This window comes from Dermochelys coriacea, chromosome 21, assembly GCF_009764565.3.
Source record: "Dermochelys coriacea isolate rDerCor1 chromosome 21, rDerCor1.pri.v4, whole genome shotgun sequence".
Classification (NCBI taxonomy): Eukaryota; Metazoa; Chordata; order Testudines; family Dermochelyidae; genus Dermochelys; species Dermochelys coriacea.
This window is the reverse complement of record NC_050088.1, coordinates 16,233,210-16,257,062: the sequence shown is the minus strand read 5'-3', so window position 1 is coordinate 16,257,062 and position 23,853 is coordinate 16,233,210. Positions and strand designations below refer to the sequence as shown.

Genomic DNA, 23,853 nt, shown 5'->3' with positions numbered 1-23,853 from the left:
CCCCACTGGTTTTACTACTTTACCTCTACAACTGAAGAGCAGAGCCAGGACTGTGAGTGAGGACTTTTAACTACCTTTGATTATTCAGTACTTTTCTCAAAGGCAGGTCCAGTCATGGTATCTGTTTGTGTAGAGAGGAAGGAAGGCCCAGTGGTTATGGCACTAATTTAGGACTTGGGAGATGAGGGATCAAGTCCCAGCTCTGCCATAGACTCCTAATGTGACCTGGGTCGAGTCTCTTGGGGTACGTCTACACCGCAATAAAACACCTGCAACTGGCTGTATCAGCTGCCTCGGCCTCGCAGAGCTATAAAATTTAAGTGTGGTCATTCAGTCTTGGACTGGAGCCCAGGCGCTGGGAAGCTGTGGGAAAGAAAGAGGAAGTGAAACAGAGTGAAACACAGCAAAAAAAGCAGGTATGAGAGGGGAGTGGGGCAGAGTGAAAAAGAATCACAGCTAACAATCCTAAGTGTTGTGGGACTTGAGTTACTTCTGTGCCAAAAAATTAAAAATTCTGCATGCAGTATTGCAAAATTCTGCAAATTTTATTTGTCAAATAAATGTGGAGGCTCCAGCATGGCATTGGGGAGCACAAGGCACTAGCTGCACAGAGGTGGGAGATCAGAAAGTTATTTTTCTGCAGGGAAGCAAAGAAATCTGCAGGGGATATAAATTCTGCACACGCGCAGTGGTGCAGAATTCCCCCAGGAGTATCGGGTTTCCTGGCTTGGTCAGTGACTCCAGGTATGGTCACTGCTGCACCTCTGTTTCCCAGTCTGTACAATGGGGCAGTGACCTCCCTGACCTCACAGAAGGCTGGGAGGGTTTGGCAGGCCTCGGAATAGGAACCGGCAAGGTTCTGCATAGATGTTATGGAGCGTTGAGGTGGTTTGGCGAGAAGATGTTCCGCATCCAAACCCATTTCCCAGCAACTGTTCACTCCTCCTCCTCCAAGTGAGGTGGGGGTCAGAGGGCCAGATCAGGCATGGAGCTACACTGATTTACATCAGCTAAGGATCTGGCCTACGAGGGTCTGGTATCTATACTGCAGGGCCCCATGTACCCTCTCTGCTGACACGAGGTGTCCTCAACAGGACCTTGCCGGAGTGAAACGGGTTCAGCTGTTTGTGGTGCTAGGACCAAACGGGTCTGAGCCCATTACACAACGCACGACTGAGGTCACGATCCCCGGTGCTCGATGGTGCATTTCTGTGTTGGCCCTGGCCAACGCGTTGACCTGTTCATAGCAGCAGTCGTTTCCTCATGTGGATGGGCCCTAGGTTCCCGAAGCAATCCGGACCGTGCAGAATGAACCCACAGACACTGAACAGCGTCCTGAAGTTCCGGTCTCAGCCGGATCCCCGGGCAGTTCATTTGCTCGGCCCCTGAGAAGGACCCCGGCGAGCTCGCTTTCCAAACAGCCCCTTTAGCCTACCTTGCTTGTCACCATGAAAGGTTTTCCTCCTTCCCCCCCCCCCCCCCCCCCCGCTGCTGGTGATGGCTTATCTTAAGTGATCACTCTCCTCACAGTTTTCAGAGTAGCAGCCGTGTTAGTCTGTGTTCACAAAAAGAAAAGGAGTACTTGTGGCACCTTAGAGACTAACAAATCCTTTTCCTTTTCTCCTTACAGTGTGTATGATAAACCCATTGTTTCATGTTCTCTGTGTGTGTGTATCAATCTCCCCGCTGTTTTTTCCACCGAATGCATCCGATGAAGTGAGCTGTAGCTCACGAAAGCTTCTGCTCTAATACATTTGTTAGTCTCTAAGGTGCCACAAGTCCTCCTTTTCTTTTTGGTTTGCCATTGTGCGTCTGCCCAGCCGGCGGGTTGCTGCTCACCCAGCGGGAGCCCCACATTCACAGCCCGCTGCCTCGCACACTCCCCTCGGGGGCGGGCTTGGAGACGCTCCGATTCTTCTCCCCCCGCCCGCCCGGCTCTCCAGGAGAACAGCGGCCGCGGGGGAGGGCCGGGCTGCTGGGAGGAGCCCCGTGCCCCCAGTGGCTGCCCTGCCAAGCCCGGGGCGCTGGACTCGGGGCCGCACATGGCGGCGGGGGGTGGCTAGCGGCCCCCATGGCCACCGGACAAGGCGAGGGTCCAAGCGAGCGCAAGCTCCGCCGCGCCGCGTCTGCTGCGCCACGGGGGCCGCTCCGGGGCCCGCGGGCCGAGTCTCAGGCGCGCTACGCCCGCCCCCGCGCGGGGACTGGTCTGCCCCGGGGACAGATGTCTCCGGAGCTCCGGCAGCTGGGGCGCAGCTGGGCTTTGCCGGAGTGAAACCAGCCGCGTGGGGAGCGGAGCTGCCGGGCTGCACAGGGGAAGAAGCCAGCCCCGGTAAGTGAACCCAGCCCCGGCTCCCTGTCAAGGGGAGCTCGGATCTGCGGGCTGGAAGCGCCTCGCGATTCTCCCGGGGACGTGTGCGCGCGCTGCGCCCCTCCAACAACACTTGTTGCTGCTTGAGCTTGAACTTTGAACCGCCGAGAGGGAGGAAGGAGCCGGCAGCCAGCGCCCCTTTGAACCACGCTGTTGCGTCCCCCCTGCCGATTTCAAAGCAGCCGGAGCCCGGAGACTGAAGGATGCTGGGGTCCTCGTGAGATGTGGGTTTCCAACCTGTTGACCTGGCTCCAGGGTGCAGAGATCAGACAAAGAGACCGGGCCCGCTCTGGGGCTGGTGTAGGTTAGCGCTGCCTGGGTCTGGATTTATACCGCTGAGAGGTGGCCAAAGGAGGGGGTGAGGTTTGCTGCTTGGAGGAAGAAAGCGGGGCAGAGACAGCCTGGCAGCTAAGACGGAGAGCGATCACTGGCATAAGGTGACAGGCGGAGCTGAGACCCAGCTCCCCTGGCAATCCCGAGCTCGGCAGCTTTCGCCTCCTTGGCTCGCGCTGTCCGAAGGAGCAAGAGCAGGAGTTTGCCAGCCAGGCCCCGGGGTTCAGAGCAGGAATGAAGGGAAGGGTTGCTTGCTATGTGGGTGCAGGAAGGCTCTGCCGCAGGTGAATGTTTCCGAGTGGATGTGTCCCTGTTCTCCTGTGTGCACTAGTGTTATCCACGTGTGCAAGTCCTGGGGATCCTTCGGGCCAGTCCTCAGCTGGTATAAATCAGCATAGCTCAGCTGCCTTGTGGAGCTATCCCAGCTAACACCAGCTGAAGAGCTGGCCCATCATTTCTCTTGCAGCAGCACCTATCAACCCCTGATAGGAATCAGGGTCCCTAACTCTGCAGGCTACAAACAAGTAACACAAAGACAGTCCCTGACTGTGCTTTAATGAAACCTGCAAAGGATTCTTACAATGGAGATGGGCCAGGCCCTCACCAGTCTGACTTGGGTTTCACATTCCTCAGTTCAGGGATCATTGGATTCAGGAGGCCACATTGGTGTAAATTTGGGGTAACGCCATCAGCTTCAGTGGAGTTACTCTGGATTTACAGTAGTGTTACCGAGCCTGGAGTCTGGCCCAATGTTCTTGAGCTCAGTGAATTTCTGGGTTTGGAATCAGGACCTTGGGGGAGGGGCTGTGTGTGAAGAATAGGCCAAAGTCCTAGATCCAGCTCTTTGGAGCAATATCAGAGAGGAGTCTATACAGCCCAGCCGAGATCAGGGCCCCATTAGCCTGGGCCCCCCACACACAGGGAGAGGCACTCCCTGCCTGGCAGGGTTACAGCTCCCCCCCCCCCGTCAGATGGTGGGGGGAAGGATATATCATTGTCCCAGTCTTACAGATGGAGAACTGAGGTACAGAATGATGAAAGTCTGTGGCAGTGCTGGGAACTCAGCGCCGATCTCAGGGCTTCTCACCTGCTGCTATTTATTGTTTGAAAGGAGTTATCCCAGGCCCCAATCCTGCAGCCGGAGCCATGTGTGCCTGGGAGGAGCCCATCAGCTGCAGCGGGCCTCTGTATGGGCCTGTGGGGATGGAAAGGCAGGATTGGCTCTGAGCTCTGCAAAGCGTAGTGCATGCAGCGCATGGGACAAACACTGTATAAAGTCACCTTCTACTTCACTGACTTTTTAAAATAAAAGGCAGAGACAGTTAATTTTTCCCTTCTCAGAATGGTTCAACAGTGATTTGGCCGAAGAGCGGAGGTCAGGAATGTCCATTGTCTGCCCTGGGGCCACTTTTGACAGCAATGAGATAAATCCATGCGGAGTCTGGTCTGTTTGCTTGTGATGAAAGTTCCAATAGACTCTTACCCAGTGCCTCACAAATGAAGTGGCTCTTGAAATGCAGAAGGTTTTAGGTCCAATTCCTACAGTCCTTTTGTAGCCTAGCCTCCCATTGTTATTATTTGGTGTCAGAGCAGTGCCTGCGACCCTGGCTGAGATCAGGGTTCACTGTGCTGGGTGCTAGGCACACACATAGTGTGAGACAGTCCATGCCCCAGAGAGCTCGCAATGGAAGGGAAGTGAGGTTGAGAAAGGAGAAATGTCTCTGTCCACAGTCAGTGTCATTGCTGGGAATACGGCCCAGTTTCCTGAGGGGCCTGCTGCTGCCTCTCCTGGAGACATCTTGGATCTTGCTTCCTATTGTGTTTCTCACTCCTTCCCCTGGGCTCCATCCATGACATCAGGCCTGACACCCCGATAATATTCTCCTCCCGTCTCAGAGCCTTTCACCCCATGTCCTGCCCCCGTGGCATGCCCTTCATTCATGGCATACACACTGACATGTTAGCTAAACATAAATACTTTGGCGGGAAGGCTGCAATGTCACATGAGTTTGTGTGCTAGAACGCTGAACGATAGCACACAGGACCCAAACACAGAGAGAGACAAAGCAGGCTGCTCCTTAAGGCATCATGCCCAATTCAGCTCACCTTCCTCTAAGCTGTCTGGGTGCAGGCAGACTGCTTGCTGCTAGGCCTGGATTGCACACTGCCCTACAGAGCCCCCCAGCCTGCAAGTAGGACCAAGAACCGCCTTAATATTTAAAGTGTCAGTCTTCTATTTTTACACAGCTTTCAATACACTACCCTTCCCTCCTCCCGATTTATCAAACAACCCAGTCAGAGTGCTCCTAAAAGCTCACTCCTCCCATGATGCCCATAGGAAGCAAGCTTATAAAGACTGTATAAAAGAGAAAAGCCCAGAAATCACACTCATCACCCTGTGTTCTGAATCGTCCCATAGCTTAGCCTTTGACCCTAGTTCGGCATTAGATCTGTGCAGGGATATCCCGAGGCCCAGCAATCTGCCTGCGTGGATCTGCCTGTAGGACTGGGGCCTGTCATGACAAACTCTTTGGGGCAGGTACTTTATCTCTTGGCATGTCACCAGCACTAAATCAGTGCCTCATCCCCTGGGGGAGGGGGGTTGCCTGTGGGAAGACTGTGGGGTGTGGTCCGCAAAACACAGTCCATTTTGGATCAGCCTTCAGAAGGCCTCAGCTTCCCTTTAGGCACCAAAATAAGGGCCTGGGTTTTCAGGAGAGCTGAGTGTGTTGTGTGCAGCCCTCTGGAAATCTAACTCTAGTGTTCCAGGGGAGGTGCAGGGTGCTGGGCTCTGCTGCAGATCTGGCCCCTTGTGTTTTTGTGATGCCCCGAACTAAATACCCATTCATGGCTGGCTGCTGGAATACGGGGCCAGCCCTCTGGGCTCCACTTGCCACTTTCTTTGGTGCTTTGAGCGGTGAGTTTCTAAGGGTCTATCTACACTACCCATGTTACAGCATGGCCGCGGCAGTGCAGTGATGTGGGCAGCTTAGAGGCGCATTACTGCCAGGGGAGAGCTCTCCCGGCAATAAAAAATAACCCCCTCCCGAACGAGCGGTGGTCGCTTTCTCGTCGGGAGCGCGGCTCCCGGAGCTAAAGCGCTATATACTGGCGCTTTTCAGCGCTAACAATTTTTGTCACTCGGAGGTGTTTTTTCACACCCCTAAACGACTAAAGTTTTAGTGCTGAACGTGGCAGTGTAGACGCAGCCTGACAATCCCACTGTGCAGGCAATAGCGGTTCTTCAGGACCCCACTTGTGGAGCAGCTTTTGTCCAGGAAAACCTCCTACTGCCTGCCGGGGGGCAGGATCCCCAACCCTGATGAGGTTTGCATATTTGAAGCAAGGGAAATCAGTCTCTTTCCCGGCCCCTGCGGGATGATGGATGGTCTCTGACCAGGCAGGGAGACGTTAACGGGGCACTTGTCCTGCAGTGTGGATTATTTTTAAAGAGCTGATTATCAGAGCGGGATGAATCCACACAGTGGTCTGTGAATTCCCCTGCCGTCTGACTAAGACAAAGGAGCCTAGGTGCAGCCAGGCAGGAGAGCGGTGTTGGAAGGGAAGCCGCTGTGGATCACCACTGCTTTATCGCTGGCTTTCTGCCTTTAACTTTTGTTGTTCTTGGGCAGGGAATGTTTGCACAGTGCAGTTCCGTCTGCGTGCTGCTTCCTTTGGCACATAGCAGCTGAGAGCCATGGAGCAAGGCAGGTTTAGAAACCGTCCTGATCCCTGGTGACAAGAGGCAGAGAATGTGACAAGGTTTCTGGGATCAACAGACTCTTTATTACTCACTGTGCTAACATGCAAACCTGATAATCCAGCCTCTCCCACCCACCAACAGCCACTGGCCTTCACCCGCTCCTCAGCATGGTCACTTCTCCAAAAGCCATTGCAGTTTGTTTGCTTTTCCAGAGTGGGCTGGATTTTCCTGAATGATTTAGGAGTCAATGGGACTTGTGCTCCTAAATCACTCTGGTGCTTTGAAGCTGCCACCCCCAGTGTATTGACAGGATGGAGAGCACAGTGTGGTGTTATTCACAGGGGAGAGGGGCAGGAGCCCAGGAGTCTGTTTCTAGCTCTGTCGACCTTGGGCTCATCACACCAAATTTTCAAAGGTAGATGCTGGTTTTGGTGTCAAACTTGAAACACTTCGGGCCTGATTTCCCAAAGCACTGGGCACCCCCAAATCCCAGCTGAAGTCAGTGGACCCTTGGGGTGCTCTGCATCTCGGAGATCAGGCCTGGGGGTCTCACAAATTCAAGCACCCTAAACCAGTTTAACCCTTCTGTGCTGCAATTTCCCCCCAGGTACAGATATGGAAATGGAGGGACAGGGAGGTTGGATTAGGCTTGCCCATGGCCACGAAGCAAGCTAATGTCAGAGCTGGGACCAGAGCCCCGGGTCTGTCGTTAGTCAAAAGAAGTGAACAAACCATGTTTGTGATGCAGCCCGCTTGATTTCTGGGTCAGGCGTTCGCAGAGGGTCGGGCCAGAAGGGACCGCGCTGATGATCTAGTCTGAGCCCCTACACAGCACAGGCCAGAGACCCACCCCTGGGTTCCCGCGGGCAGCCCCTATGCTGTGCTTGAGCTAGAGCAGCTTGGCTAGACGAACGTCCAGGGGGACGTGTGGCTTAGCACTGAACTCTCCTGGTCCCTGTTGGCAATCCCAGCCTGGCCGGACACCGCAGGATGCAATCATCGGCTTCCCCGTTGTTGCTGTGAATTGGGGAGAGTCTCCCATGAGAATCGAGGCCGAGGCTGCACTGGACGGGGTACCAGCACAGCTCGATCAGTACCGCTGGACCGGCAAACCCTCCTGGTGGGGATGCAGTATCCACTAGCCAGAAAGCGCCGTTGTCAGTATAGCTTATACCAGTTCCCTGAGTGAAATACACCCCAACCCGCACTGCTATGGCAGCAAAAATGTCTAGGGTAGCCCTGGCCTTGGATTACAGGTGTTGGCATCTGAGACAAAGCCAGATAAGCTTGGCCTTACTGTGACTGACATAGCAGGAATGCGGAGAGAAGGGGGCATCTGTGAGCCAATGGGATTGATCCAGTACAAGGGAGCATGTGATCTCCCATGTACAAAGCAGGGCTAAGCAATTGTCCAATTGGCTCATCACCTTGAAACAACCTTGGTTTTATTTAACCAGGAGCTATCCAAATAGTTTTACTGACTCCCCTGGAGGGGGAAGAGGGAATTAGGCCAGGCTGGAAACACGAAGAATAAAACCTCAAATCAGCAGCATGAAGTTCCAGGAGATTCCCTGGCACCAGCCTAAGGGATCGCCCACCCTGCACTGCAGAGTGGACTGTGGGGGATGGGTGAATGATAGTGCACCCAAAAGTAGGGAGCACTAACCGCCCCATGGGGATGCTGCTGGACCAAATGAAAAGGTAGCTGGTTTGCACTACCATAGGTCTGTTTGAAAGAGGTCTTGTGCTCCTAACTCACTTTAGGCACTTCGGGAAATCCCACCTGCAGTCTCTATGAGTAATATTTCAGAAGTGCTCAGTAACACACTGAAAGCCAGTGGGTCTTAGGCTCCTGGGTAGTTGAGGCACTTCTGAAAAATTGGTTTCAGAGTAGCAGCCGTGTTAGTCTGTATTCGTGAAAAGAAAAGGAGTACTTGTGGCACCTTAGAGACTAACAAATTTATTTGAGCATAAGCTTTTGTGAGCTACATGCATCTGATTAAGTGAGCTGTAGCTCACGAAAGCTTATGCTCAAATAAATTTGTTAGTCTCTAAGGTGCCACAAGTACTCCTTTTCTTTTTACTTCTGAAAAAGTTCCCCACAGAGATGACAGGTGGGATTTTCAAATGCACCCAAGTGAGTTAGGAGCACAAGTTCCATTGACTTTCAGGTACTTTAGCGGTACCTCCCTAGCCCAGACAGGGGTGTCGCTGGGCCCACACCCTCAGTGGGGAATCGGAAGTCCTGACCTTTGCACCTTCCTCAAGGGTTCTCTGTAACATCAGCTGTAAGGAACGATAGCAGGTCAGATCTTCAGCCGGTGTAAATCAGCATAGCTCCATTGGAGTCTATCGACCTAGACTGATTTCCACCAACGGAGCATGTAGACCAGGGGTTCTCAAACTGGGGGTTTGACCGGTTGGAGTTGTGAGGTTATTACATGGGGGTTCACGAGCTGTCAGCCTCCACCCCAAACCCGACTTTGCCTCCAGCTTTTATAACGATGTTAAATATGTAAAGAAGTGTTTTTAATTTAAAAGGGGGGTCGCACACAGAGGCTTGCTGTGTAAAAGGGGTCAGCAGTACAAAAGTTTGAGAACCACTGATGTAGACCATAGTCTCATTTTAAAGTGACCCTGGAGGTATACACCACCTCCATCTGGTGAGCGCCTGGCACTGTGGTGTCTGGGCTGCTTTTGTGTGCACAATATAACACCCGCCTGCCAATGAGAGCAGGGAGCTCATCCTTTGCACTGTTCTAATGCCCATGTACACAGTCCCACAGCCCCATTGTCAGTGCAGATAGAGGCACTCGGGTGCAGAATTCTTCTCTGCTGGCAGAACATGAGCCTTCTGCTGGCTGCCTCATCCCTTCCTGCTTTGGTCATGGCCACAGACGGGCTTGCTCTCCATGGCCCTCCCAGCAGGGAGGGAGAAGATGTCAGGAGACGCCGGGAGGCCATGCACAGGGCTGCGTTTGGATTGTGTTGCTATCTGTGTCGATCAGGAGTGACTCTGCTGAAGTCACTGGCATTACACACAGGTAAACCCAGGGTCAGCGAGAGGGGTAAAGCCCCAGCCTGTTCAGATAAGCTGTTGCTGTGGCTTTGGGAGAGCAGAGAAGCTTTTCAGAAGCTTGGGACAGGACCCATCTTCCTTCTGTTCCCCTTTTCGTTGTGTTCAGTCTCATGTCCTGCCCATATGAAGGGTACAGCCCCTGCCCCATGTGTCAATCCACTCAGTGGCACTGACAAATGCCACAGGCTTTGAGGAGCAGCATCAGAACCTGTGTCCAAGTTCCAAACACCCTGAGACCATGGCTCTGGCTCTGCATTTATCTAGGAGCCTCTGTGGCCCTTGATGCTGGAGTATCTGAGCATCTGCCAGCTATCAATGGGCTCCATCCAAGGCAGGCAAGTGTTATCCCCATTGTACGGCTAGGAAACTGAGGCACGGCATGGGGAAGTGACCTGTCCAAGAGCTCATGAGACTCTGGGGCTGCCCCTGGAACTGCACCCACATCCCCTGAGCGTTAGCCACAAGGCCAGTGTTCCTCTCCACCTGAACTCAGTGCTGTCACCTGAGGCTACTTGGCCTCTTTGAAGAGCTCTCCCTGCGGCGCTGACATTTCATGGTTAGTATTTATTTTCAGCCTTCCCTGAGCATGGTTAATAATTCCCCTGCTGCTGCAACATCCCGACCCATGTGTCCAGTGCCTGCACCAGACAAGGCTGGGCAGGTCAAGTCTTTGTCTTAGACAACAAGGAAAGTTCTCAGGCCAGAACCCAGCTGTGTTCCTTCTGCTGCTGGCCAGGTGCTGGGTGCCCTGGCCCATGGCTGAGTTCTTACCAGAGTGGGTGGGCAGCCTGGTGGGTGGGAAGAAGGCTGGCAGGGATAGCATTAGGGTACAGAAACGTTGGCAATGGTTTTCAGATGTGGGCACTCATTTGTTTTGGCAGACCCACTTGAGAAGCCAGGGCCCTTCCGAGGTGCTGTCTGTATGTGTAACTCCATTGAAGTCAGTCACCTTATCGAATCCTAGAATCCTCGAATCTCAGGGTTGGGAGGGACCTCAGGAGGTCATCTAGTCCCACCCCCTGCCCAAAGCAGGACCAATCCCCAACTAAATCATCCCAGCCAGGGCTTTGTCAAGCCTGACCTTAAAAACCTCAAAGGAAGGAGATTCCACCACCTCCCTAGGTAACCTATTCCAGTGCTTCACCACCCTCCTAGTGAAAACGTTTTTCCTAATATCCAACCTAAACCTTCCCCACTGCAACTTGAGACCATTACTCCTCGTTCTGTCATCTGCTACCATTGAGAACAGTCTAGATCCATCCTCTTTGGAACCCCCTTTCAGGTAGTTGAAAGCAGCTATCAAATCCCCCCTCATTTTTCTCTTCCCCAGACTAAACCATCCCAGTTCCTTCAGCCTCTCCTCATAAGTCATGTGTTCCAGTCCCCTAATCATTTTTGTTGCCCTCCGCTAGACGCTTTCCAATTTTTTCACATCCTTCTTGTAATGTGGGGCCCGAAACTGGACACAGTACTCCAGATGAGGCCTCACCAATGTCGAATAGAGGGGAACGATCACGTCCCTCGATCTCCTGGCAATGTCCCTACTTATATATCCTAAAATGCCATTGGCTTTCTTGGCAACAAGGGCACACTGTTGACTCATATCCAGCTTCTCATCCACTGTAACCCCTAGGTCCTTTTCTGCAGAACTGCTGCCTAGCCTTTCGGTCCCTAGTCTGTAGCAGTGCATGGGATTCTTTCGTCCTAAGTGCAGGACTCTGCACTTGTCTTTGTTGAACCTCATCAGATTTCTTTTGGCCCAATCCTCTAATTTGTTTAGGGCCCTCTGTATGCTATCCCTTAGGTTTCTCCCCTCCGATTCCCGCTTATCCCGGCAGAGATGTCTAAAGAGTGCTGCAGAGGTGGGCTATACATCCCAGTGTTCTGGATGGGGCATGGGGACTGTGTTTCTGGCCATGTTTGCAGGAGCGGATGTGCTGCTGAGCACGGTTCCTGGGATGTGTGGGGTCGGGTATAGTAAAGAAAATCCTTTAACTGGGCATTTCCTTGTTTCGAAGGCCCGCTATGCACACACGCTTTGTTCTGGTATCACTGTCAGGCAGAAGGGTAATTATTTACCAGTACAGTTATACCACTACGAGCACTAATGCGGGTGCAGTTATACCAGTATACAGGTGCCTTAAGCCAGGAGAGTCTGTTCTTCCTCCTGGATGGGGATGAATTAGGCTGGTAAGAACATCTTCGTACCAGTATAGTTGTGTCCACACTCGGGGCTTGGACCACTTTAACCCTAATGGCATTGTTACACAGTACAAGTTCTGTGTGGAGGCGAGGGCTAAGGGTTGTGGGGGGCTGGTGGCACTTACACACCTGGGCCTGGTTAGTGATGAGAACAACTAATAATCACCCCCCAGTGCCGCCCATCAGTAGCCTGGTTTTCATCCGAGGATCTCAAAGCACATTATAAAGGTTGGTTAATTCAGCCTTCCAGCAGACCAGTCTCACTAGCCCTCTTCTACAGGTGAGGAAGCGAAGTCGTGGGAGGGGAAGTGACTTGCCAGCCGGCTAGCTGAGTGCAGAGGAACCCCTGGGCTCTGCTCTGACCGCTAGACTGTACTCCCTGCAGATATATCCTCAGAGAAAAGTCACAGTTCTGGACCAAACAGCCCCTTGCAAGGGGCGGCTCCATTCTATGCGACCTCTCGCTCTGGCTATGCAGCTACTGCACGTCCGTCACTGAGCCAGCCTAGACGCCGTCTTGTCTGAAGGAGACAGGTGTGGAGCGTTGTTCCAGCCCTGCCGTGGAGGGTTGGTCAGAGATGGTGAATTTCCTTCCATTTGCTTCTGTGACGGGGCTGCACAGAAAGTGCCAGGTCCTGTGGCCCAGCTCTGGCAGCTAGCTGGAGTTCCACTGACTCAGGGTGGGTCTAGCCGAGTGTGTGACTGTAAAAACAGCAGCCACCACTGATTGCAGCAGAGTGTTTGTGGCAGCGGCAGGATCCCGGCTGTTTGGCGAAGTCTCCACTCCCTGGCCTTTGGAATCCAGCAGCTCAGCTTGATTTCCACTAAACAGAAATCCAGCCCTTCCTTTGCCTTTATCGTGCTGTGCCTGTAACCTGTGTGTCAGATGTGACATACCTGTGTCTGGGTTAGCAGGGGAGCCACTTGGGGAGGGGAATGTTTGTACAGGGCTGAATGCACTGGTGCTGAGTAATTATTAGGCTGTGTGAGGGGTTTTCTTAGCAAATGCTGCAGTGTTGTTATCATTCTGAGTCAGAGATGGACAGACATGTTCTCCCACGATACGCTGGCAAAGAATTCACCCGGCAGCTCGGCTTGCTGCAGCGCTCAGACCCAGGCAGTGTGCCCCAGAAGTCATGCGCTGCGCCTGTGTGGACACAGCGGCTCCAGTGCTAGTTCTCGGTGCAGGCGTTCCAACTCGAGCCAGCCTGCCATGCAGGCAGTCCGCAGTGAAGACAGTCCCTGGCACAGCCAGAATGGCGCCAGGCAGGCTGAGATCCAGCTCTGTCTTTGGTGCTCTCCAGGCTGGTGCTGAGGGAAGGAGCAGCCGTAGCAGAGCTTCCCTTTGCTGAATGTCCAGCTTAGCTTCATTTTTGTTTGAATCTTTTTTAAGGAGTTTTCTGGGACTGTCACGTTCTTTGCTCACTGGAGGGATGAAGTTCTCTTGCTTTTTCAGCTGTTCAGGTGTGTTATGATTAGCTAAGAACCCTGGTCTTGATTCTCCTCTCACACCACTTTCATCTTGGTGTAACCTCACTTCCTTAAATGCGATTACTCCTGTGAGTGAGAGGGAAATCGGGTTCAGTGGGTTACTCCTGATTTACACTGGGGGGGGGAGTGAGAGGGGAATTGGGCTCAAAGGGTTACTCCTGATTTACATCCAGGTGAGTGAGAGGAGGATGGGGCCCAGTGGGTTATGCCTGATTTACACTGTGAGGAGTGAGAGAGGAATCGGGCTCAGAGGGGAGGGAGGAGCGGAGTGAGAGGGGAATCGGACATGTAGTTTACCCAGGCTGATCCTGCCCAGAGCTCAATCAGTTCCCATATCCCTCTGTGACAGCCACTGCTCCCTGGTGTGCCTCTGGCCAGTTAGGCAAGGCCTGTGTTTGGGAGACGGCATGCAGGGATTCCCTCCTGCTTCACCCCTGCAGCTGTGGGCTGGTGAGCTCAAATTACCCCTAGCTGAGCTTGCACAATCATAGCACTGTGTGTGGGTGTGCGTGGCTGAGCTTCTCCTGTTGCTGTGGGGCAGTGGGAGGGGTGTAAGTGCTACAGACAGAGCAGGAGGGATCTGCACGCACTGCGGGGTGCAGGCGATGTGCTGTGCTAAGGCCCAGGCCGGTGCCCCAGCTGAGCCTCTGGCTGGGTGGGACAGGCCGCTGTGCCTTGGCTGTGCGTCTTGTGCGGTGCAGGTTTCCCACACAGCTCTTGGAAGAGGGCTTGCTCATCCCTGCCCCGGGAACGCCTTGTGCCACTGGCACACTGCCTCTGTGCCTGGCCCCGCCGCTCCTGGCAGGGCTGGGACGGTGTTGCTCACCTGCCCCTCCTCTCTGACTCACTGGCTCCCCTGGCACGGCCAGAGCCAGCGGAGTGGAGCCAGAGCGAAGACAGAGGCTGGCAGAGGGGACCAGTCGACTGTGTGGGGGGATTGGGAGAAACCCGTGAGTTGGATTTCAAATCAAAAGGCAGCTCCACGCCGTTTCTGGGCTGGTGTGGGGAGGAGAAGCCCACCAGGTAAGGATGGCTCTGCTCCTTCCCGGGGGTCAGTAGGTGAGCTGGGGCGGGGAATGAATGGAAGGGAAACCCGGGGGCCTGGGGTGGAGAAATTCGCCAGCCCTGCCAGCCCCACTGATGGTACCAGAGTGGCCTGGGAGTCATTTCCTTCCTGAGCCATTGCTGGGGCCCTCTGGGTTGACGTCAGTGGGCTTGGCTTAGCCCCAGGGGGAGTGCCAGCCCCAGCACTCACTACAGGAATATATTCTCAGTGGAGATAAAACCAACCCCTAGTCCTTTCTCTGGAGCCCCCTCGCTTTCCCTCCCCTCGTTGCAGTCTCTGGGGCTGGGGACGCTCCTTGGGGTTTTTTATTTCTGCTAAATCCCCATGGCTCAGAGTTTGCCAGCCCCCGGTGCTGGGCTGGCAGGAGGTTTGTGCTGTTCGGCTGGCAGAGCTGCCAAGATATGGCTGTGATGGACGGACCCGTCTGGAAGATTCACACCCAACGGCCAGTGAGGCAGCGAATGGGGCCAAGTCACTGCCAGGAGCCCTGTGCTGTCAGGAAAGGAAACTCCAGGGCCCAGGAGTGGGTCAAAGACTACAAGTGTGAGCAGAAATGGAGCAAGGGACTTGGGGCCTCCTAAATGTCCCAGAGCCAGACCCTGAGGGAGCCATTCCTGATACAATATGGGAGGCTCCAAAGATTTAGGGGCCATTGGCCACGTGGCCAAGAGCAGTGGTTTTCAAACTGCGGGTCGCGACCCAGTACTGGGTCATATCGGCTCTGGTCAGCATCGCCGACTGGGCCATTAAAAGTCCCGTTGGTGGTGCTGCCAGGCTGAGGCAGGCTGGTCCCTACCTGTTCTGACACCGCACTGCCCCCCAGAATCGGCCAGCAGCGTGCTGCCCGAGCACTGGCTCCACATTTCTGGCCCATAGGCGCTGTGGCCTGCAGGTGAGAGCCACGCGGAGCCGCTTGTGCGCCTCCACCTAGGAACTGGACCTGTTGCTAGCTGCGGTCCGCGGTGCCAGGACAGGCAGGAAGCCTGACTTAGCACCCCCGCTACGCCACTGCCCAGGAGCCTCCTGAGGCAACCCCGTGTCCCAATCCCCTGCCCCAGCCCTGAGCCCCCCCTGCACCTGAAACCACTCATCCCGGGCCCCACCCAAGCCTGTGCCCCCAACCCTCTGTCCCAGCCCAGAGCCCTCTCCCACACTCTGAACCCCTCATTCCTGGCCCCATCCCACAGCCCTCACCCCCGCACCCTAGCCCTGAGCCCCTCCCACACCCCAAACCCCTCTGCCCCAGCTCCGTTGGGTCACAGGCATCAACAAGTTTCTTCAACTGGGTCGCCAGAAAAAATGTTTGAAAACCACTGGCCTAATGGATGGGGCACTACACTGGGACTCAGGAGACCTGTCTTCTTTCCCCAGCTCCTCTGGCCTGCTGGGTGATCCAGGGAAGTCACTACCACTCCCCGTGCTTCAGTTTCCCCATCTGTACAATTGGGATGACGATCCTGACTTGCTTTGTAAAGCACTTTGAGATCTGCTGATGCAAAGCACTAGATAAGAGCAGCTATTATTTATTCATTATGATCTTGCCTTGAGTAGAAGTAGGAATTACGGGAACCTGGGCTAACGCCCGTCCAGGCTTCTCTCAGATTTGCCTGGGGGTGCCTTGCCACCCAGGGATGTTTGAAGAATCAGCCTGCCTTTGCTCTGCGCGGGTCCCTCTCCTGCTATTGCTGGAGATCCCTCGCTGTGACGTGTAGGTGCCACACATGCAGGAACCGCTCTGCATTGTGTCCTGACATGAGACCTGGCCTCCCCACTCCCCTCGCCACTGAGCCCAGTGCGGACGTGTCCTTACTGGCCCCTGCTCCTCTGCCCTGCCTCGCTCCCCCCCATGGACCTGCCCGTGAAATGTACAATCAGTGGCTTATTGCTCTGCATGAGTAATGAGGAAGGAGACAGGCTGCTTCACCTCCTGTGACTTGCTCCCAGTTAACCCCTTCCGTGACGCCAGCAGGTTCAGGAAGGGGACTTGGCTGTGTCTGGGCGGGAGTGGAGGTGTCATGCCCTGGCCCTGCTGCCAGTCCCCGGGGGTGAGGGAACTCACAAGCTGCCTGCAGCGTCCCTAGCAAATCAACCTGCATCCCTTCCAAAGAGAGCACAGGGCTGCATTCATGGCCGTGTGCCAACAACAGAGCCACATGGGCTCTTGGTTTGGAGAAATGCAAGTCCAGATTTTCTGGGAGCCCAGCACGCTGAACGCTTCAGAGAATCTGGGCCACATTGTTCATCTTGAGAGTCAGACGGGCAAACACAGCCTGTAAGGGGCTGGCCCTTTGTGCGTGGGCAGAGCAGGGAGGCTGGCACCTGCTTGGAGAAGGCTGCTCATGAAAGAATTGCAGACACTGGCTCAGGATGGCTGCCGAATCAAATGTGAAAACAGAGTGAGCCAGACACTCAGACAGTGTCCTCACTCATGGCAGGTCTTCCCTCAGCACCAGGGGCTCCTCAGCCTGATCCCCAAAAGGGATCCATGCATGGGCAGCAGAAGGAAGGGTGACAGTTGGCATTGGCAGGCAGGTGCCAGATGGAGTGACATGCAGGGCTGCAGCGCACGAATCACAGAGGCAAAGAGCCAAGGTTCCAAAGGGACGGAATACGGATTTCTGGTGAACTTTCCAGAAGACAAGGGGAGGGGCTAGGAAGAGGTGGGAGAGAAATATTATGATTTGTTATGGCTGTGTGGGAGCAAGGCAGGCTTTGGCCTGGACAGGACAGGGGCATGCAGCCAGCAGAGTGATCCTGTGGGATCTGCTCTGCTCTCGTTCATGAATTAATCCTGGCTGACACCTCAGGAAGTTTTCCCAGTTTCTTGTTTTTCCCATTAAGAAAGGGATAGATAATAAGACAGAAAATATCATACTGCCTCTATACAAATCCATGGGACACCCACACCTGGAGTACTGCGTGCAGATGTGGTTGCCCCATTTCAGAAAAGATGTATTGGAATTGGAAAAGGTGCAGAGATGGGCAACACAAGTGGTTAGGGGTATGGAATGGCTTCCGTATGAGGAGAGATTTAAAAGATTGGGACTGTTCTGCTTGGAAAAGAGATGACTAAGGGGGGATATGATAGAGGTCTATAAAATCATGACTTATGTGGAGAAAGTGACCAGGGAAGTGTTATTTACCCTTTCACATAACACTAGAACCAGGGGTCATCTAGGGAAATTAATCGACAGCAGGTTTAAAACTAACAAAAGGAAGTATTTCTTCACACAATGCACAGTCAACCTCTGGAACTCCTTGCCAGGGGATGTTGTGAAGTCCAAGTCTGTAACAGGGTTAAAAAAGAGAACTAGATAAGTTTCTGGATAATAGGTCCATCTGTGGCCATTAGCCAGAATGGTCAGGGACACAACCTTATACTCTGTGTGTCCCTAAAGCTCTGACTGCCAGATGCTGGGCATGGACGATAGGATGGTTCACTCCCTCTGAAGCACCTGGCACTGGCCACTGTTGAAGACAGAAGACTGAGCTAGCTGGACCTTGGGTCTGACCCAGTCTGGCTGTTTGGATGTTCTTATGCTCAGTTCCCACCCCGGGTGCTGAGCAACTTACATGCCTCCCCCCGAACCAGGGACCTGGCCGTAAGGGAGCAGAGGTGGATTTGTGGGACTGCTGAGGGTTGGATGCAAAACCAAGTGGAATCTGGATTGTTGTGCTGGGATTCCCAACTAGCCAGGCTGAACTCAGGGGATGAGGACATGGGGGTGGGAAGAAATGAGGGGGATGGGTCCCTCCCCGGAGCCCATTAAAGTGAGGGTGTATGCCCCCCACTGACATCTGCAGCTCCGGTGCCGGCCTCACACTGGGCAGCTTTGCACCGTGCCCGTTTCCCAGCTGACAGATGTTAGACAGGATGGTACTGGGAGTATCTGCTGCCAGGTCTGGGTGCCCACGCTGGCTAGGCACGCGGCTCAGCCTGTAGCTCCCCTCGGGAAACTGACTGGGTTTCTGCCCACGCTCCGTTCACAAGAATGGGCTAAATCAATCAGGGCAGGTCTGCAGGAGCACGTGGAGCCAGCGCCAGTCTGGTGGCTTCTGGTTTCCACTCACAGTGAGGCGAACCGTGAGCAGCTCGGCTCAGGAACCCGAAAGTGCGAGTGAAACTCGGTGGCTGGGATTCCAGCGTTATATGAAACTGCGCGGGGGCTGGGCCCCTGTGAACCGAAATGTGGTGCTCTGGCTACCGTGCTCAGCTGGCAGACTCGGCTGGGATCTGGCTGGTGAGCTGCCCTTCCTCCTCTGGGACAGACACCAACCAATGGAGTGACTGCGTTAAAGTCACCGGTCCCAGGGTCCCGCTCTCCAGAGTGCTGCACACCAGGAGGCTGGCCAGGGGCCACCCAGAGTGGCTGCACTTTTGCTCCATCTGCACAGGACCTGGGGTGTAGTTATATGGCTGCTTATGCCAGCTTGCTTTAGTCACCCCAGCAAAGGCCACGTTTTGCACAGGTGCAGAGGGTCTTCCCCAGCAGCATGCCCTGGGGACCCACAGCGATACAGATCTGCAGGGCGGGGGGATTCCTTTCTGGGTGGGCTCCCTCTGCCCTTCCCCTAGGGAGCCGCCAGTCCCAGGATAAGCTCCAAACAGGAACTCTGGGAGACTTTCAGGTTTTCATGTAACAGGCTGACTCAGCTGGTGGGGGCGGGGAGACGGGCACAAACACCGGCTCTGCCCCCGGCGGAACAGCTGCAGAGTGAGCAGCAGTGAGTGGGACAGGTGGCCCCCAGGGCTCCACTCTCGCAGGCTGGGGGCCACGCAGTGGGATTGTTCCGTGGGACTGGGGCAGCCAGTGCCTGTGGCCCCTACAGCTCCAGAGGAACAGTGCACTCCAGCTGCCCGCAGGGCTTTCCTGTGGCAGAGGATGGAGGGACGGAGAGGCAGGGAAAGGACTTGGGGAAGGGGATGAGCTGCCAGTCCTCAGGGATGCCATCTGAGATGCCCTCTAGGGGCCTCAGCAGCTCCAAGCCCCAGCTCCCCCAATACAGCCTGATGCAGCATCGGAGAGCTTGGGCCAAAGCTCCTGTGCAGCTAATGTTCTAAGTGAGCCAGAGGGGCCTGAGGCAAACCATGAGCCTCGCACCAGGGCCAATCTGCATGATGGGCCCAGCTCCCTTTGCAGGGCAGCTCTGACGGGAGCTCGGCAATAAGGCACGAGAAGGAACGTTCCAGCTGAATGAATGCCCCAGTGTGTGTGCATGCGCGCGCGATAGCCTTATACAACTCTGTGTGTGTCTACCAAGTATCAGAGGGGTAGCCGTGTTACTGCCACCAGACTCCTCATTTTTGTGTGTGTGTGTGATGGCCTTACACAGCTCTGTGTGTGTGTTTCTATGTGCTAACCATGTGTATATCTGTATGATGGCCTTGCACAACTCTCTGTGTGTGTATGTGTGTCTGTGTGATGGCTTTACACAACCATGTGTGTGTCTGTGCGATGGCCTTACACAACGCCGTGTGTGTGGTGGTCTTACACAACTGTGTGTGTCTGTGATGGCCTTACACAACTCTGTGTGTGTGTGACTGTGCAAGACCTTACACAACACTGTGTGTGTGTCTGTGTGAAGCACTTCTGAGTCTTTGTCTTTTATTTAACCAGTTCCCACTCAGGGTCGCCCGCTCCTGGGAACCCCGGCGTGGGTCTCTGCCCCTCACTGTTCCTGCCCCCGGGGCCACCACCGCCCATGGAGAGTAAAGAGGATGTCAGCGACACGGACAGCGGGATCATGCTGCACTCAGGTGGGTGAGTGGCAGGGAAAGTCCAGCTGCCGGGCTGCTGCCCTCTGCATCGGCCGGGGGCTGGAATGTGAGCCCAGAAAGGCGGGTGTGGGGGGAAAAGCTGTTCTGTGTCAGTATCTCTTCTGGGGATTCCCCTCCTGGGCCCTTCTCAAGATAGGTTTCCCTGCATTGAGAGCTGTGTCTGGAGGGGGAGGCCATTTGCCAGGGGCACATGAGCCCTGAAGTGCCTGTATATCACACACATCCGTCCTGTAACTGTAACCATAGGCGTGGCTGCGCTAGCAGGGGCTGCGGGTTGGGAGTGAGGGGCACCGGCAGAGCTGTGGGGACCCAGGGCTGGGCTGGCAGGGGCTGCGGGTTGGGAGTGAGGGGCACCAGCAGAACTGGTGGGAGCCCCAGGCTGGGGTAGCAGAGGGACCGTGTGTTAGGACTGAGGAGCACCGGCAGATTGGCCTGTGTGAGGAGAGCCTGGGGTGCTGAAGATCCGGGAGTGAGTGGAATCATCAATGTATCTGTGAACTTCCAGTTTTCAGCATTTATTTGGCAAAAATAATCAGCTGATACTGTCACAACCCCCACTCCCCCTCAGATTTTCCAGTTGAAAAATCCTGCTCCCTATGTGCCCAGTTGTTCCCGAAGTCAGTCTAAAGGTGCCCCCCACACCTAGAAATGCTGGTTGGGGGGGGGTTGTCCGAGGCCACGGGGGGGTGTCGGTGACTGGAGTAGAGCCATCAATTTCCTGGTGCCCAGCCCTGTGCATGGCATGGAGGCTGCCACTCTTATCCTGGAAAGGGGCAGTGTCCCCAGCCAAGGTGACTTGTGTGAATGAAGCTGCCCCAGCTGGCTGGGGGAGAAACTAGCTCGGGGTGAGCTTCAGAGATGGCACAAGATATGGTGCCCAAGCCCCAGGCACCTTAGAATCCAAGGCCCCAAGTGGCCCCAGTCTGTGCTCAGGGCTGGTCCTGCGTCTCCCCTCTGGCTGCTGAATCGCGACTCCTGATCTCATCCCCCACAGGCCTGGACAGCCCCGTGTCTCTGCTGAAGGACATGACCCATGCGGTGCGCAAGCAGCAGCAGGAGCTGGCGGTGCGGCTGGAGGCCTGTCTGGTGGAGCTGAGGAAGCTGTGTCTGCGCGAGGCAGTAAGGAGCCCTGGATCTCGTGGGCTGGGCCTGGTGGCGGGTTGGCTGGATGGAGATTGTTCGGCCACCTCTCATTTGGAGAGGAACCTGGTGGCTTTCCTGGAACTTGGGGATCCCTGCGTGTGACGGAGGGGGCTCCACCAACTAGCTCAAAGCCACAGCTTCTACCGAGGGCTGCCAGTTTTGGTGGGACTTATTCCTGGAGGTTTCATCACAAGACATTATCTTTAATTAAAGATTCATATTAATTCCTGGAGACTCTAGGCCAGTCCTGGAGGGCTTGCAAACCCCTGGCCTTGATCACAGGCTGCCTGGCCAGGCCGGATGGCTGGGGCAAACCTTAGCTCTGGCACTGAGGGGTTAGTTTGGGCCCATTGTTGCTCTGGTGTCTGGGCTATCCCAGGAGGACAGGGAATACATGCAGTGCCAGTCAATTAGCGCAAAGGTAACAATGTGCTAGGGCCATGTGCGCGTTGGCTAGTGTGCCCGCTTCTCCAGGGCCTGCCCCGCCAGGGCCACGTGTTTGTAGGGTGGGAGCACACTGCTACGCAGGACACGCTCCCCAGTGCGCCCCGGCGCCTCACCCATCTCTGGTGGAAAAGACGTGCCATGTGTGATCCCTTCTTCCTCTGGTGGTGCCTTGTGCTGCCCTGGAGGCTGATGTCTGTCCCTGCCCTCCCCAGGAGCTCACGGGCGTGCTGCCACAGGAGTACCCCCTGAAGCAGGGGGACAGACCCCCCATGGTGCGGCGGAGGATTGGCACCGCATTCAAACTGGACGAGAAGACAATCATCTCACGAGGAGTGGTAAGGAGCCTGCTGAAGCCTGGGGATCTCTCCCTGGTGTTAGGTAGGGCACAGATGGGTCACCGCCACCCCTGCATGGTGGCTTGTGTGAAATGAGTTTGGAGGGTCTCAGAACAGTTCCACAGTCCCCAGCACCCCCACAGGCCCCATCTGGTGGGCTCTGGCTCGGTCGGTCCACAGCACAGGGACTGCTCCGGCTCCTTGTTGGCTTTCTCAGTGTGGAGGCCAAAGAGTGAGGAGGCCCTTCCAGGTCAGGGGGAGGCAGCGGTGAGGGGACAGATGCTTCCCTTGCCATACCCGCCCGGTAGATCAGTGGAGTGTCCAGGCTGCCCCATCCCATCGGTACTGAAAACTCCCCGGATGCCTGTCCCAGCCGGCTCTGTCTGTCCCTGGCCGTCTCCAAGGGAGGAGGGGTGGTGCACAGCAAGCTGGAGATGTCCCAGCTCTTGTGAGGAAGCCTAAAGGTGCTGAGGCTTTGATGCTCAGGCTAGCTGGGGGGGGGGGGGGAAGGGCGTGGCTCCATCAAATGGGCAGGGTCCATCGATGCTTGATTTGCAAGAGTTCGTTAACATGCCAAACTCTCCACCTCCTGGTACCTCAGCCTCAGCCTCCTTTGCCAGCCACGCCCCAAGATAATGACCCAGCTTCCAGAGTGGTGCTGAGGATGGGGGGGGACGGGACGGGGGGACGACTGCTCCCCTCTGGCGGGAGGGAGAGGTGGGAGCATGTTTCCTCTCCCTTAACTCCAATTTTGGGAACCGGCCTGTTCAGCATCTGCCTTAGTGCCTCAGGAGACACAGCTGGAGCCAGGAGCCCAGTGTGCAGCGATCGCCACACCGAGGGGCAGGTGGAGCTCTCTCCAGAGCCTGAATCTTTCCTGGGACGCCCTGCTAGCTGGGGTTGAGTGTGCCTTGGGCCCACACAGGGGAGAGCACAGGGCGGGGAACCAGCTCAGACTCCGTATGGCTGCCTTGGGGTGCGCCCAGGATCTGGACTTCCCAGGGGCCAGGGTGTTTTCTGATCTGTCCAGCGGGGCAGGGGTGGAGTCGGGGCAGGGCCGGGGGCAAAGGGGGATCGAGCACCCACCAGCACAAGCAGAAGTCAGCACCTATGGAAGCCTCAGGTTTCCCCTGAGCAAAGGCCTAGCTGGACGTGGTTCCTCCTAGCTCCAAGCGCAGTTCCATGGCTTGTGTCCTCTTCCCATCTAGGACCCGCTGAGCACGCTGGAGAGAGACCTGGCCTTGCAGCTGCAGATTGCCGCAGCCACGCATCGCCTCTACCGGGAAGAGAACATCAGCAAGCACATCAAGAAGTGGCGGAAGAACATGGTGCTGAAGGAGGAAAAGAAGCTGAAGGAGCTGGAGATTGCCCTCAATGAGTGCCGCTTGAGGGCCACGCAGGAGCCCAGGTCCAGCATCATGGCCCTAGGGGGTGAGCTGCGTGTGCAGGCCAGATCTTGGCCTGCTGCTCCATCAAGGCCTGCCTAGTGCGAGAGAGAGCGGGCGTGATCCAGTGGGAGCCCCTGGCACTGTCCCATTGCTCTCCCAGAGATCAGCTGCCTCTGGCTTGCCTGGCTCCAAGGAGCAAAGGGCCTTGATTGTAGCCTTGGCGCAACTGGGGCTGGCACTGCGTGGCTCAACCCCTGTGAGGGTTTGTCCTACCCCAATGGTTGGCTTGTTAATTGTGCCGCAGGACGTGTCGGCCGGGGGGTAAGTGATAACATCCATGACTCCTTGGTAGAGCTGTACAGGGAACGCCAACACTGCTCTGGTCACCGAGAATGGCTGTCCGCTGGGTTATTGCTACAGCTTCACACTCTGGCCGGGCCTCATGTAGCCCCAAAGAGCTCCAGAGAGGGTCTCACTGGTCCGCCAGGGCCAGTCTCCCAGCTCTGCAAATGTTCGGTA

The 23,853-nt window shown here is 55.4% G+C and overlaps 1 protein-coding gene across 3 annotated transcripts in view; it reads left to right on the top strand.

Moving 5' to 3' along the window:
• The first annotated feature begins 1,893 nt into the window (after positions 1–1,893).
• INAVA (innate immunity activator) overlaps positions 1,894–23,853 on the top strand; it is a 31,556-nt gene continuing 9,596 nt past the window's right edge. For 2 of the 3 annotated variants that reach the window (XM_038380311.2, XM_038380309.2), the window contains exons 1-5: positions 1,894–2,329; positions 19,861–20,000; positions 21,016–21,140; positions 21,824–21,946; positions 23,155–23,377. In XM_038380311.2, the coding sequence (XP_038236239.1) occupies positions 19,946–20,000; positions 21,016–21,140; positions 21,824–21,946; positions 23,155–23,377 (526 nt within the window). In that variant the 5' untranslated portion in view covers positions 1,894–2,329; positions 19,861–19,945. Of the gene's footprint in view, positions 2,330–13,952; positions 14,200–19,860; positions 20,001–21,015; positions 21,141–21,823; positions 21,947–23,154; positions 23,378–23,853 lie in introns of those variants that run through there. The other variant, XM_043500555.1, reaches the window with a different exon arrangement.